The sequence below is a fragment of the Podarcis muralis genome, chromosome 13, assembly GCF_964188315.1.
Source record: "Podarcis muralis chromosome 13, rPodMur119.hap1.1, whole genome shotgun sequence".
Taxonomy (NCBI): domain Eukaryota; kingdom Metazoa; phylum Chordata; class Lepidosauria; order Squamata; family Lacertidae; genus Podarcis; species Podarcis muralis.
In genome coordinates, this window is record NC_135667.1 from 12,503,261 (window position 1) to 12,518,467 (window position 15,207).

Below are 15,207 nucleotides of genomic sequence, written 5' to 3' on the forward strand. Positions count from 1 at the left end.
TGTAATACAGACATTATTGATATCCTTATCCTCTATGAATCTGTCCAATCCTCCTTTAAAACCATTCTGGGAGCATGTTCCATTATGAGCTGCTGCTACCAGCTATAACTCCCTGTCGGCCTTGCAAGCATTTGTGCCAGACAAGGATGCCATGAGTACCTGACCTGCCTTCACATTCACCCACTTCTAATTTAGGAGGGTCCAGAATTCCTCCTAAAAGGGACGCGGGTGGCACTGTGGGTTAAAGCCTCAGAGCCTAGGACTTGCCGATCGAAAGGTCGGAGGTTCGAATCCCCGCGGCGGGGTGCGCTCCCGTTGCTCGGTCCCAGCGCCTGCCAACCTAGCAGTTCGAAAGCACCTTTGGGTGCAAGTAGATAAATAGGGACCGCTTACTAGCGGGAAGGTAAACGGCGTTCCGTGTGCTGCGCTGGCTCGCCAGATGCAGCTTGTCACGCTGGCCACGTGACCCGGAAGTGTCTGCGGACAGCGCTGGCCCCCGGCCTATAGAGTGAGATGGGCGCACAACCCTAGAGTCTGTCAAGACTGGCCCGTATGGGCAGGGGTACCTTTACCTTTACCTTAGAATTCCTCCTAAAGCATCTGTGAAGGTAGATTCTGCCACTGTGTAAGCATTCTCCTTCAACCCAATCCCCCTAAAGGTAAAGGTAAAGGCACCCCTGACAGTTAAGTCCAGTCACGAATGACTCTGGGGTTGCGGCGCTCATCTCGCTTTACAGGCTGAGGGAGCTGGTGTTTGTCCGCAGGCAGTTTTTTCTGGGTCATCTGGCCAGCATGACTAAGTGAAACCAGAGCAGTGCATGGAAATGCTGTTTACCTTCCCACTGGAGCGGTACCTATTTATCTACTTGCACTTTGACGTGCTTTCGAACTGCTAGGTTGGCAGGAGCTGGGACCGAGCAACGGGAGCTCACCCCGTCACGAGGATTCGAACCGCCAACCTTCTGATCGGCAAGACTCAGTGGTTTAGACCACAGCTCCACCCGCATCCCTCAATCTCCCTAGATGACTTCAGAAATTTGACGTTCTCCTTGTCAGTGCCACTCTCCAAAAACAAATATTTTATTAATATTCTGAGCCATTTCTGTTCTCCATAAATTCCCTTTCTATGCAAGCACTTATAGTTGAAATTCTCCCTTTGGGAGGGTCAAACTATTTTCTTGAGCTCCATCCACAATGTCCCATCTGGCATGGCATCTGTGACTGATATTGCCCTTTTCCAGGTAAAACTTTAAGAGGACCTTTTATGTATCAAACCTTTGGTTCAATCTTAGATTATCCCAGAACCCATCTACCATATGGGGGGGGGGGTGTCTATGGTCACCCTCCATATCAGCACACATAATATTGAGGGTTTAGCGAAGAGTCTCAGTATCTTATTTTTAGCCAATGTATTTCTTTACTTCAGCCAATATAGTTCAGGGTTACAGAAGAGGAAAAAAATAAGGTTAATCAATCACATATAGAATATATCACCTGACAAGGGAATACAAAAATAAGGCAATATAATCAAGTGTATTCAATTGTAGAGTTGAAGCAAATATATTTAATTATCTGGGAATACAAGAGTGAGGTTATTTTTTTAAGAGAAGACTGAGTTGGTACCAAAAGGGAGCAATGTCTATACCTCATCTCTCCTTTGAAGAGACAAAACTTAAGATACACACCTAAATTCAATTGCTAACTTCACCACTGTGAAGGGAAGATGTAGCTTGGCCCTAAAATACTTGAATTTCTGCAGGTGCTGCTGGTAAGATCGCCTAGTGCCCTAAACCCATTAGGGCAGAAGTGATGGTATACTGGGATGTCAAATTCCAAAGTTCCACAGAACGCACAGAATCCACTGGGTTCCAGCTCCCAGAATAGCTCCATCAGAAACCAAGAGAGGGCATCAGCAATGCAATTCTGCAGGCCTGGGATGTGGTGGGTCACAAACAAGATATTAAAGCATGCCTTAATAACTCTCCAAACCTGTGCTTTGTAGGCATGGGACATGCAGAAGTGTGGGTAAGCCCTGAGTGGGTATATCATTGCAAATGAAATCTGAAAACAGCCCTCTATCTTGGCTACTGTACCTTGGCTTTGGTGTTCCAATAAAGAGAAAATTATTTTCGTTGTAGGGGGGGGAGAAAAATATTGAAGTCAGAAGGAGGATCTGGTGGGAATTCCCAGCATCCCTGTCTCCCTTCCATGAGGCTTTGGTGCTCAGATCTCCCCAGCAGCAGTGTTGGCTCCAGAAAAGAGAGAAGTTATCAAGATTTGGCTGTGAACAATGACCCGTGAAAGGACTAGCAAGTCGAGGAGCTGGCACTGAGGACAGAAGCTGTTCAGTTCTCCTTGATTTTTCTTGGCCTAAGAGTTCCATGCTAGCTAGAGTTTTCTTGGGTTGGTCCTTTAGGGCATGGGAAGACAATATGGTGCTCTGCAGAGGACGCTGAGTTGTTCTGAATGGGGAATGAAAGAACCATCTATGCCACCTTGACTTCTTTGGAGGAAAAATTGGGCATAAAATAAATAAATCAATGGCATAAACTTGCTCTACAACTTTCTTAGAAGCTCCTGCTCCAGAAACAGCTCCTGGTCATTGACAAAGAGACAGCTCCATGTCCCAGGAGATATGCCTCTCCTGTGCCAAAACCTGATGCTCAAGCAACATTTCCATATTATTCATACTAGAAGGCAATGATCAACTCTTTTGCTTAATGTCCAGTCTTTGCAACACCTTGGCTATTGCATCATGGATATCCTTGTTCCGAAGAGTATAAATGATAGGGTTGAGTAAAGGGGTGACTACAAGGTAGAAAATGGCAATTTTCTTGTCACGATCAGAAGTTGAACCCGACCGGGGAATCAAGTACATAGAGATGACAGTGCCATAGAACAAGGTGACCACAATCAGATGGGAGCCACACGTGGAGAAGGCCTTGCGCCATCCAGCAGTTGACCTCATTTTCAATACTGAGGAGATAACAAACCCATAGGAGGTCATGATAATTGAAAGAGGAAGTAGGACCCCAAGTGAAGCTGCCAAAAAGATGGCGGCCTCTGTAATGTAGGTGTCAGTGCATGAAAGTTTAATCACCATTGCCATCTCACAGATGAAGTGGTCAATACGGTTCAGGCCACAGAAGTAGAGAGAAGTGGCGCTGCCAACCATTAGAGAACCAAGGAGGAAGCCACCAACCCAAGTGACTGAGGCAAGCAGAAATTGTCGCCACCAGCCCATGACACTAGTATATATTAGAGGATGACAGATAGCTAGGTAGCGATCATAGGCCATTACACCTAGAAGAAGGCATTCACAGGATCCAAGGGACAGTGTGATGTACATCTGTGCCATACAACGGGTGAAGGAGATGGCTCCATTGCCAGACACGAGGCTTGCCATCGTTTGAGGCAAGGTGGTGGTGACATAGCAGATCTCTAGGCCTGCTAAGTTGCTCAAGAAGAAGTACATTGGTATGTGAAGTGAAGACTCAACCCACACAAGCATGATGATCAACAGGTTCCCCACAATGGTCAGGGAGTATATGATGAGGACTACCACAAAGAGAAGAATCTGTGTCCTTCGATCACTGGAGAATCCCACCAATATAAACTCTTTCACAAAAGTGACGTTTTCTTCCCCCATCCTCATCTCCTTCCTGCAGAGAAAGGGCGACAGGGGAGACCAGAGAAATTATCTGAAAACCATAAGTATAGCCTTGTTTGGGGCCCTACAAGACTGGGGTCAAACCATGAACAACCATGAGCCTCAATTTCATTTTTTTAAAAATCCCAGCAAGTGTCTTTAGTTTCCCATTAATTGAAATTTCCTTCACTACTGCATGTCTTTGAGTCATTGTGATTGTGAGAACAGCTTGTTTATTCTTTATTTAACAATCTATTGAAGTATAGATAATTGTTTTATTTTTTTTGGTAAACCACTTTGGGTTTTCTTACAATAAATGCTATATGAATTTATATGAATGTATATATTTCTTGATGTTCATGGTTTTATTTACTTATTTATGTTAGAGCGGGTGGTGCTGTGGGTAAAACCTCAGCGCCTAGGACTTGCCGATCGCATGGTCGGCAGTTCAAATCCCCGCGGCGGGGTGAGCTCCCGTCGTTCGGTCCCAGCTCCTGCCCACCTAGCAGTTCGAAAGCACCCCCGGGTGCAAGTAGATAAATGGGGACCGCTTACTAGCGGGAAGGTAAACGGCATTTCCGTGTGCTGCGCTGGTGCTGGCTCACCAGAGCAGCTTCGTCATGCTGGCCACGTGACCCGGAAGTGTCTGCGGACAGCGCTGGCTCCCGGCCTCTAGAGTGAGATGAGCGCACAACCCTAGAGTCTGTCAAGACTGGCCCGTACGGGCAGGGGTACCTTTACCTTTTTTATGTTAGAGCAGGCATCCCCAATGTTTTGGGATTACAGTTCCCATCATCCCTGACCACTGGTCCGGTTAGCTAGGGATGATGGGAGTTGTAGTCCCAAAACATCTGGAGGGCTGATTTTGGGGGGTTCCTGTGTTACAGGAATCATAGTGCTGGGACACCATCTTGTTTAGTGACATAAACACCCCGCTGATATGTTGAGTTTAGTTCTGTGCATTCATTATTTTTTGTGGTATATGGTTGCAAGAACTGCCCTGGGATTCATTTATTTATTTTATATTTTTAAGAAAAGAACTGTGCAAATGAGATGATAAAGAAACACATGAGAGTTTTATTTTCTTTGAGGGTCTATTTGGGCTATGTGGAAGGGTATGAGTGGAAAGAAAATGGTTCCTCATTCATAGTAGTGGTGATTTGGTCTAATAAGGTAGAAGGCAGGGGAACCAGGAATAGGAGACCAACTGATTCGAGTTTTGTCCCCAACCTCCTCTTAGATAAGTTTTACAAGGGCAACATTAAGACTAACCAAGGGGGAGGAAGAATAAAACAATAGAAATACTCAGCTAACTGACCAGTCTTCATGGCTGCTGTTCTCCCAAACACAGCATAAATGAATTTCAGAGTGAGGCCTTTGAGAAATTTAAAAAAGAAATAAAAAAGATAGAGGAACCCCTTTAAAGAAGAAACTACAGACCCAAAACTACATATAATTCTCTGCATACAGCAGAGTAACTTTTCAAGAATGGATAGTGCCCACAAACGTTAGGGGTTTCCTCCATACCCAACCACCAATTGACTTACAAATTACTCAATATTATCTGACCTTTGTATGCTGCACAGGGTTCACCAGCAGCTGTTAAGAAATTTCTCTTGCAGCAGTGTTTTCTTAAGGCATATGAAAGCTGAATAGCTTTCTCTTGAGGGCTGCAAAAAAACGGCAAGGACGTTCACTGTAATACTGGTGACTTCATAGGAAAGCTGCTTGCAGCATCTGGTATTTGCATGCAGAAAAAAAACAAAAACGAGAGCCAGTGAAAGGATTCTTGCTTTGGAGTAAGATCTGCTTCTCTCTGCCTTCTCTCTTTTACAGGTGATATCCAGTTCTACCTCTCCTTTAAAACAGAACCAATGAAGGTCCTATGTGAGTGTCTGTAGGCGGTTTGAGGATGAATGGTGGTTAATGGGCTTTGAAGACACTCAAACTCAGGACGCAAGGGAGAAACATGCCAAGAGGAAGGCACGCTTGGCAAATCCACACCGTGATCAACTCCCACCCGGAAACCAATGTCCCCACTGTGGAAGGACGTATGGATCCAGAATTGGCCTCCACAGTCACTTACGGACTCATGGTTAAAACCGTGTTTATGGAAGACAATCTTACTCAGCTGGGGCTGCATGCAGACGAACAAAGAAACGAGAGCCAGTGAAAGGGCTCTTGCTTTGGAGTAAGATCTGCCTCTCCCTGCCTTCTCCCTTTTACAGAAACACAGATTCTGGAACGGCAGCTGCTTGCGTCTCTTCTCTGATATACTTCCAATAGTCTTCTCTCTATGCACACAAGTGCTTGTTATGGTTATCTGATTAAATGTTCATTGGGCACTTTAGAGATAAAGATTCCCCCCACCTCTCATTTGCACATTTACATTGTCTTGGGGAAGTGGAGAAACGTGGGGAATATGAGGTGGCTTACTAGCCAGCTCAAAGGCCTGGCCAATCAGTCATTCAACCCTGCAAAAATCCAGCTTCTCCTGAGGCAAGCGATTAAGACAGCTTAATCAATTATGGTGGAAAGAATATAAATATGCTCAGTGCTTTTCTTGGGTGCTGCCCCAACAAGTTTTGAAAGTCTTCCAAAATGAGGGTTAATCACAGCCTAGCTTATTCCACTACCTAACTCTTCTCAGCTTTAAAACAGAGACAGCAGTGGTGAATGATTTCTCCCTGCCATTTTACAAAGGCATGGTGATTCATTAAGTTAATAAAGACTGTGAGTTCCCACACTGGATCTGCTCCAATTCCTTTTGTATCTCTGGTCCCTCAGCTCATTAACAATTCTTTACCTTTACCTTCAGCCACTTGGGCCTGAGACTTTTGACATAGCTATTAACAATACACAAGGGAAAGATTTTCCAAGAAATGAATGGAATGGAGTATTCTAGTAACCTAGCTATGACATGTGCTCTACTAGAATACTCCATTCCACCTAATCTTTTCTCTCCTGCCACCAACAAATACTCAGTAGTCTGTGAAAACTGAGCATGCTCTCTCAGTTTTCTCTCTCTTAGGTTCTTTTAGGGTTTATGTCCGTCCGTCCCCTTAGTTTCCCTTCCACACACAAAAAGATGTAGATTCCTGGAAGAGCTGGATTTTCCACAAGCTGGTCAATAGCTCCCTCATGTTCACTGGAGACAACATTTTGCGTAAATAATTATTGGCATTCATACCCAAAACATTGGTAATGTAGAAAATGATACTGCACCCACCATCAAAGGTGAACAAAGTAGGTATAGAACTGCAAATGTGGTTTGAAAACAACCCTATACCAGGACTCCATATTATGTGTTGATTTTTAAAGACTTATTTGCAGCTTTCTTGCAAAATATCAGAGTTGTGTACAGCACTATAAGGCAAGGAGGATGTTGGATCACACTTTAAGGATGCATTCCAGCCTGGAAAGGGAAGTATAGGAGGGTGCAGAGTAGGGCCAGTGAAGGAGGAGGCCTTGGGAAATTAGCCTATGAGCTGGTGAAATAGGCCTGCAGGTGCCTGAGTGGGGTCTGGGGAGCTCACTGCATCCCGCTGTGTCACTCAAGCCCGTGTCTGCCAACTTGAAAGGCAGAGCAGGTGTGACCTGGGAGTGTGTCCCTCCCATGGACGAGCTTCTGTCTCTGGCATGATTTGCGGTTGGTTGCTCCATAATTTGGACAATTGGCATTAATCAAGAGGCGCTCCTGAACCAACATATGCTAATGGGCTGCAATCAGTCAGCTGCCGATAGGACTGGGCTTGGCTCCTTGAAGGTATCTGAATGTTTTTCCTTGAAGCTTGAGAATCCGTACAATAGACAGGAAAGGAAGGGGAAGGGGAAGGTGCTTTGTGCTTTCTTGTGGTTTTCAAATGGTCTCCCTTTTTTCCTGTCCTCTCCTGTTATTCTGTTTCTTACTTCGGAGAAGAGAGGGAAGGCTTTTGATTTATGCTCAACAATGAATTTAACAAGGTTTTACTATGCCCTCCCCCTTTGACTGAGGCTGAATGGACTTTATTTAAAATTATTCCTGGGCTGGACTAGGAGTGCTGTTGGAGAAATACTGTTTAAAAAGTATGAACTGCTGCTGATCTGGTACAGAACAGATCTGGCAAAGAGGCTGAATTTGAGAAAAGATCTTGTTTTTAACTGTGTGCTGAGGAAGAACTCCAGAGCGGAATTTTCATAGTGGAGTTTGGATATTCACTCTGTCAGTTATTTACAGCTGCAGCTCATACGCCGGTCTGTAAGCAGCGGGGGGAATCGAATGTGACCTTGTACCATCCAGAAAAAGACTGCAAAGAACTGAACAATGGAAGATAGCAATTACCTCTCCCAGCACACCAGGTCCGGTATAATGATGTATATGAAGGACTACACACGTGAAAAGTATTATTTATAACATGTAACGGAGGTGCCAACCTAGCAGTTCGAAAGCACGTCAAAGTGCAAGCAGATAAATAGGTACCGCTCCAGCGGGAAGGTAAATGGCGTTTCCGTGCGCTGCTCTGGTTCGCCAGAAGCGGCTTAGTCATGCTGGCCACATGAACCGGAAGCTGTACGCTGGCTCCCTTGGCCAATAAAGCGAGATGAGCGCCGCAACCCCAGAATCGGTCACGACTGGACCTAATGGTCAGGGGTCCCTTTACCTTTACCTTTAACGGAGGTGCTGTCTGTAAGGTGAAAAAAGCAGCTAGCTGGAAGAATGGTTTAACAGCAAGTGAAGGATGTCAACTGGACTCTAAATAAGAAATGATGTGGTTATGAGAGGAGAGGATGGTCATATGTTTGGAACCGGATTTTTTTAAAAAATATTTAAATAATTTAATTTGGTTTGATTTTTAATAATTTGGAAAATTAATTTAAAAATAAATTGGGGGGGGGGAACAATGCAAACCAACAACAACAACAACACGCGAAATGTTGGGGGTTTTTGTATATAATTTTATTAAGCTTTCTGTTTTACAATTTAAAATACTCATTTTACATCCTTATGTCAGTGACTTCCCTTCTCTTTCCATGGCTCATTTTACATATCATAAATCCCTGCATATTTTACAAAAACGATATCATTCCCTCCCCCTCTTCTGTTTTCCTTTCTCCTCCTGTGATGGAACTCCTATTTGGGGACTTCCCAGGCTTCTTCTGGACCATGTAGGACCAGTCTGGATAGTTAGCCTTGGTGAAGATTTGACGTTTTCATCCCCAAAAAGGTGTTTGATTTGTGTTTCCATTGAAATGAGGCTGTATTTTAATGTTTTGATGTTGTATTTTAATCTTTTTTTAAAGTTTTATTTCAATCTATTTGTTTTTATATCGGGTATTAGTCGCCCTGAGTCCGGTCTTGGCTGGGGAAGGAGGGGTATAAATAAAATTTTATTATTATTATTAGTATTATTCAGTATTCCATTATTACATCCATCAAAACATGTGTACACTGTTGAACTTATCTTAATGCTGGCAGCGTTTTCAGCTACAACACACATAATGTTAGGGCAACATTTGCATATTATTCATACTAGTAGGCAACTCTCAACTTTTGCAAAATGGCCAGTCTTCTCAGCGCCTTGGCTGCTGCACCATGGATATCCTTGTTCCGCAGAGTATAAATGATAGGATTAAGCAAAGGGGTGACCACAATGTAAAAGACAGCAATTTTCTTGTCACGATCAGAGGTTGAACCCGACCGTGGAATCATGTACATAGAGATGACAGTGCTATAGAACAAGGTGACCACGATCAGGTGGGACCCACATGTGGAGAAGGCCTTGCGCAGTCCAGTGGTGGATCTCATTTGCAATACTGAGGAGAGAACAAGCCCATAGGATATAAAGATAATTGTCAGAGGAATTATAAGCAATAGTACGGATGCCACGAATATGAAAGCCTCCGTGAGGTGCGTGTCAGCACATGAAAGCTTCAGCACTATCGGGAGCTCACAAAAGAAGTGGTTGATGCGGTTGGGGCCGCAGAAGGGGAGGCGAACGGTGCTACCTGCATTTATAGAACCTAGGAGGAAGCCACCTGCCCAACAGAGTGAAGTAAGCAGGACCTGGCGCCCCCAGCCCATGATGCTAGCATATAATAGAGGGTGGCAGATAGCCAAGTAGCGGTCATAGGCCATGGCACTGAGAAGAAGGCATTCGGTACCACCTAGGGACAACGAAATATACATCTGGAGAGTGCAGTGGGTGAAAGAAATGACTCCATTTCCAGACAGGAGGTGAGCCAGCATCTGGGGCAAAGTGCTGGTGACAAAGCAGATCTCCAAACTTGACAGGTGTGTCAGGAAGAAATACATGGGTGTGTGGAGGGAAGAGTCAAGTCGGACAAGGATGATGATCACCAGGTTCCCCATAATGCTGAGGGAGTAGATGATGAAGACCACCACAAAGAGTAGAATCTGTGTCCTTCGGTCATTTGACAGTCCCACCAATACAAAATATTTGATCGAAGTAAAGTTCTCGTCCCCCATCCTAACCTTTTCCCTACAGAGAAAGGGCAACAGTGAGTCTAAGGCAAGCCATGTGTTACACATCACAATGTCAGTTAATCCCCAAACCAACCAATCCAACGCTGCGTGTGCATACTTATCTCATTTCAAATAAATGCAGAACTTTCTGCAAGGCATGAATTGGGTGACACATGCTCCATCTGCTTGTCACCTTCCAAGGCAATAAAATTGTGTCAACCAATTAACATGCAATGCTTAAACCAGGTTCATGCAAAGCTTGAGCAGAGGGTTGGTCCACTGTCCCTCAGACCTTGTGAGGGGCTGGACTATATTTTTTTGGGGGGGGGAGGGAGAATGAATTCCTATGTCCCACAAATTCCTACGTCCCACAAATAATGCATTTTAAATAAAAGGACACATTCTACTCATGTAAAAACATGCTGATTCCCGGACCATCTGCAGGCCGGATTTAGAAGGCGGTTGGGCCTTAGTTTGCCTACCCATGATAAATATAGTCTAAATCATGAGTTCACATTAGAGTTAACAGCCCAACATTGGTGCTGTTTTAGTTTTTTGTTGACCAATGAAACCCATGAGCCTAACTTGGCCATGTTCATTAATATCAATATAGGTACTCAGAACAAAAGTTAATTGAATTTCAACCATAATGTGCAATCAGGGTTAAGATAAGTAAAGCATGATTACACAGGTTTTATATCTGTAAATTTTCACCTCATCCAGTCAACCCTCTTTACTTGGGTGTCATCAGTTCAATAGACAACTTTGTCAATTCCTGACTGTGACCATTTTCTTTTTATCAAATTATGGATCAAATATGACTGAGGCCAAACAGTGATTTTGAGAGGTGTGGATCATTACTTACTTCCTTAAAGCTAGTAGTGCTGCTTTCTTTGTCCAGATTTCTAACCAAATTTTATTGTGTGGTGTGTGTTTTTCTGTTCTCACATTTTATTATTTATCATACATTGCCACACATTCATTTTGATTTTAGTTATTGATATGGGGATAAATTTTAGCAGAGAGATAGATGATAGATAGAGATGATAGATAGATATGCGCAACATTCACACACAGGCAAAATCCCAATTCCAAGTTGAAGAATATGATCTTACCTTTGCACTTCACTTTGTTGCTCCTCAGCAACCTCAAAGGAGTTTTTCATTCTTGTGCAACTGTGAATTATAGCTGAGTGGGTTCCAATCAGCTTTCTCATGTGAGACGTTGAACAACCAAATGAACTTTCAGTGATCTCAAGGAAAAACCTGCTCTCCCTCTCCCTAAGGGGCTTCCACTGAGGAAGAGCTGCTTTGAAAAACAGGGTACTCAGTAGACTAATGCCTTGCGGTTTACTTCCTCCCAGAATTATGAACAAGGAGGTAGATTTTCCTAGATAAGGCAAGGTACAGGCTGAAAAAGAACAGGAGCCACTGTGTGCATTCTTGCCTTCTGCCAAAATCTGCTGCTCCCTGCTTTTGCTCCTATGCTGACAATTGACTCCCAAGTTAAAGCTGTTTCCCCTCTCCACCTGGCTTTCCTGCTGGGCCACAGAATTTTCCCACTCTCCTGCTCTCTGTCTCTCTCACACATGCAATCTTCTGGCCTTAGTTAGCACTTGTTTGTTAAAGATTTCTCCCACTTTTAAAGAATCAAATTGGTTGGTCAACACAAGGCCCAACCAATCAGTGCTGTGCCTCCCTGTTCTGGGCAAGTGGGGCAGGTTGATCTATGACTGATACAAAGTCCAATCAGTACTGTGAACATCTAGATTCATCTCAAACAGGAAAATTCATCTTCTCCCTGCCTCCCATCCTGAAGAGAAAGCTGTGTGTATGTTGGCAGGACATCAGGTGGTTGTCCTTCCCTGTCCTATGAACTGGGATCCTTTAACTGGAGATAGCAGGGACCACAGACAAAGGTCTAGCTTGCTTTACCCGATTGTGGATGATTCTCCAACCAAGTTTCAATGCCTTCTAAGGTGAGGTTCACCACAACCTGGTTTGCCCAACTGCCTGCCTAATCCCAACATTAAAAGCTAGACAGCATAGCATCCTTTTTATTGTCTCTAGGATTTTTTGCATTGTTTTTCTGTTGCTTGAGATTCATTAAGATGAAGCAACTACACCGCAGGGACTCCCTTGGTGCCTTTCTCCGAGCCATGAATAGTTGTTTATTTCCTGAACCTCATGGGGATTCAAGCTCTTAGCATAGAAATATGGAAAGATAATGCTGGATTCAACATAGAGTTCTATGCATTCTAATCTAAAAAACAAAACAAAATACATTCCTCATTCTATTATTTGAATGCATGCAAACTGGGTATATCTGAATGCACATCCATAGGTTTCATCTTTTACTTAGCTTTTATGATGCAAGGTATTCTCATAGGAACACGGGGACCTGTCTTATAGTGAGTTAGACCAGTGGTCCATCTAGGTCAATTCTGTCTACACTGAGAAGCAGAAGCTCTCCAGAATTTCAGAAGAAGAAGAAGAAGAAGAAGAAGAGTAGTAGTAGTAGTAGTTTGGATTTGATATCCCGCTTTATCACTACCCGAAGGAGTCTCAAAGCGGCTAACATTCTCATTTCCCTTCCTCCCCCACAACAAACACTCTGTGAGGTGAGTGGGGCTGAGAGACTTCAGAGAAGTGTGACTGGCCCAAGGTCACCCAGCAGCTGCATGTGGAGGAGCGGAGACACGAACCCGGTTCACCAGATTACGAGTCTACCGCTCTTAACCACTACACCACACTGGCTGGACTTCTGATGCAGAGCAGAAGCTATAGCCTTTCATAGCCAACAGTTTATTGATGACAGTGAAGAATGGGAGAAGATTAATTTTGGTGTTTATTTAAGAATTTTGGTATTTCTTCATTGTCTGATCCTGTGTGTCCCGTCCCCCCCCCATCACTCCCCATTGCCTGATCCCACTGCCTGCTACCTGTTGGAGTCCGAAGATCTTCACCATGGAGCTTGCTCCATGCGCAAAGACTCCCTGCACAATTTAGAATGCTGATAGTGTAAGTGTTCTGAATTCTACAGTTCTTAATCTTGTGGGTTAAGCTGATTTATTCTGATCTAACTGCTACAATCTGCATTAATAAGGTAGTATCAGAGAAGTAAGGTCATGGACTATCCTTCATTGGGGGTTTTCAGACATAGGTTGGAAGGCCATTCTTTAGCAATAATGCCTGCATTGCAGGGGTTTGGACTGAGCCTTTTGGGACCCTCCCAACTCTGCAATTCTACAATTCTCAGTTGGAGCTATGTTTGTGAGGCACAAAGCAAGGATTCCCATGGTTTCCCCATGGTACTTTCTGGCTTCTCACCAAATCCACCTGCAGAAGCAATTAGAAAAGAACAGAAAACTCTAGGGGTGGAAGTGTATGTGAAAATGATGTATTCATACTAAAGGATCCTGGTAAGCCATTTGAAATTGCTTTAAATTTACTTAAATTATTTTGCCAAATTTGAAGGTTATAAAATAAAATTACAACAATCAGAATGGATTTGATACCACATACCAAAATAATAATAATCAAAATGACATAATAGGGTGGGGTGGAATTTCCATAGAGAATTCCCATAACATATCAGATATACGAATTGCTCTCATCACTGGAGAATAAAAATTCAAATTCCATGGACAGAAGTCCCTAAAAGGTATATGGACCACTCAAAATTTGGAGGAGCTAATTCAATTTAATCATTTAAAATCAATGTGAGATGTTAAGAAAGGTCTAACCACTGCTTAGGGGGTGGGGGTGGGAGAAATATCTGCCACCTCTTTGTGTAACTATGTGGTGAAGACTAACACTTGAGCCATCCCATTCATGTCACAGGCAACATTTAGTTTCGCTACTCAAAGCTCCATCTTCCCAGCACCTTGGCTGCTGCCCCATGAACGTCCTTATTCCGCAGAGTATAAATGATGGGGTTGAGCAATGGAGTGACCACAACATAAAAGACTGCAATTTGCTTGTCCCGGTCAGGAGCTGACCCTGACTGGGGGATCATGTACATAGACATGACAGTGCCATAGAACAAGGTGACCACCACCAGGTGAGAGGCGCAGGTGGAGAAGGCCTTGTGCCGTCGGGCAGTTGACTGCATTCGCAACACTGAGGAGAGAATGAGTCCATAAGACGTTAGGATAACAGAAACGGGAATTAGCAGGGCCAGCACAGATGCAACAAAAAGAATGGCTTGTGTAATGTGTGTGTCGGCACATGCAAGTTTCAGCACCACGGGCAGCTCACAGAAGAAGTGGTTGATGCGGTTTGGACCGCAAAAGGGGAGCCTGAAGGTGCAGGCCACGTTTATCGAACCCAGGAGGAAGCCACCCATCCAGCAGACTAAGGCGAGCTGCAATTGACGCCACCTGCCCATGGCAGTAGTGTACAGCAGGGGGTGGCAGATGGCCAGGTAGCGGTCATAGGCCATGGCAGCTAGGAGAAGGCATTCCGTGCCGCCCATGCCCAGTGCAATGTACATCTGGATAGCACAATGGGCAAAGGAGATGGTCCCATTGCCAGAAAGGAGGTGAGCTAACATTTGAGGCAAGGTGCTGGTGACGTAACAGATCTCCAGGCCCGAAAGGTTTGTCAGGAAGAAGTACATGGGCGTGTGGAGGGAAGAGTCAGCCCACACAAGCATAATGATCACTAGGTTCCCCATAATGGTGAGGGAGTAGATGATGAGGATGACCACAAAGAGTAGAATCTGTGTCTTGCAGTGACTGGTTAGTCCAACCAAGATGAACTCTGTGATAGTGGTGAGGTTCGCCAACCCCATCCCAGTCTCCTGCCTGAAGAGAAAGAGCAACATTGAGAAACCAATGATGTTCTCTGGGAATGGGACAACCTTAAAAACAGGTGATGTTTCACTTCCTGCAACACTAGGACAAATCCCAAACCAATCAACTTTGCACAATCATCTCAGCAGCAAGATACTGATGGACTACAACTCCCAACACCCCTGACCATTTGCTAGGCTGGCTGGAACTACAACTTCTGGAAGGTTTTATCTCAAAGCACATAAGCCCTGCTTATTTCAATTGTTCCATTTATAACCTGCCTTTCTTCCATTATTCAGC

At 44.2% G+C, this 15,207-nt stretch overlaps 3 protein-coding genes across 3 annotated transcripts; all 3 read right to left on the bottom strand.

The window, feature by feature from the left end:
* Positions 1–2,704: 2,704 nt before the first annotated feature.
* LOC114583365 (olfactory receptor 2J3-like) lies at positions 2,705–3,655 on the bottom strand. Its single transcript, XM_028704689.2, has one exon. The coding sequence runs from the start codon at positions 3,653–3,655 to the stop codon at positions 2,705–2,707; it is 951 nt and encodes a 316-aa protein (XP_028560522.2).
* Positions 3,656–8,987: 5,332 nt separating this feature from the next.
* On the bottom strand, positions 8,988–10,115 carry LOC114583364 (olfactory receptor 2D3-like). Its single transcript, XM_028704688.2, has one exon. The coding sequence runs from the start codon at positions 10,113–10,115 to the stop codon at positions 9,159–9,161; it is 957 nt and encodes a 318-aa protein (XP_028560521.2). The 3' UTR covers positions 8,988–9,158.
* Positions 10,116–13,970: 3,855 nt separating this feature from the next.
* LOC114583363 (olfactory receptor 2G3-like) lies at positions 13,971–14,906 on the bottom strand. Its single transcript, XM_077918073.1, has one exon. The coding sequence runs from the start codon at positions 14,904–14,906 to the stop codon at positions 13,971–13,973; it is 936 nt and encodes a 311-aa protein (XP_077774199.1).
* Positions 14,907–15,207: the final 301 nt, after the last annotated feature.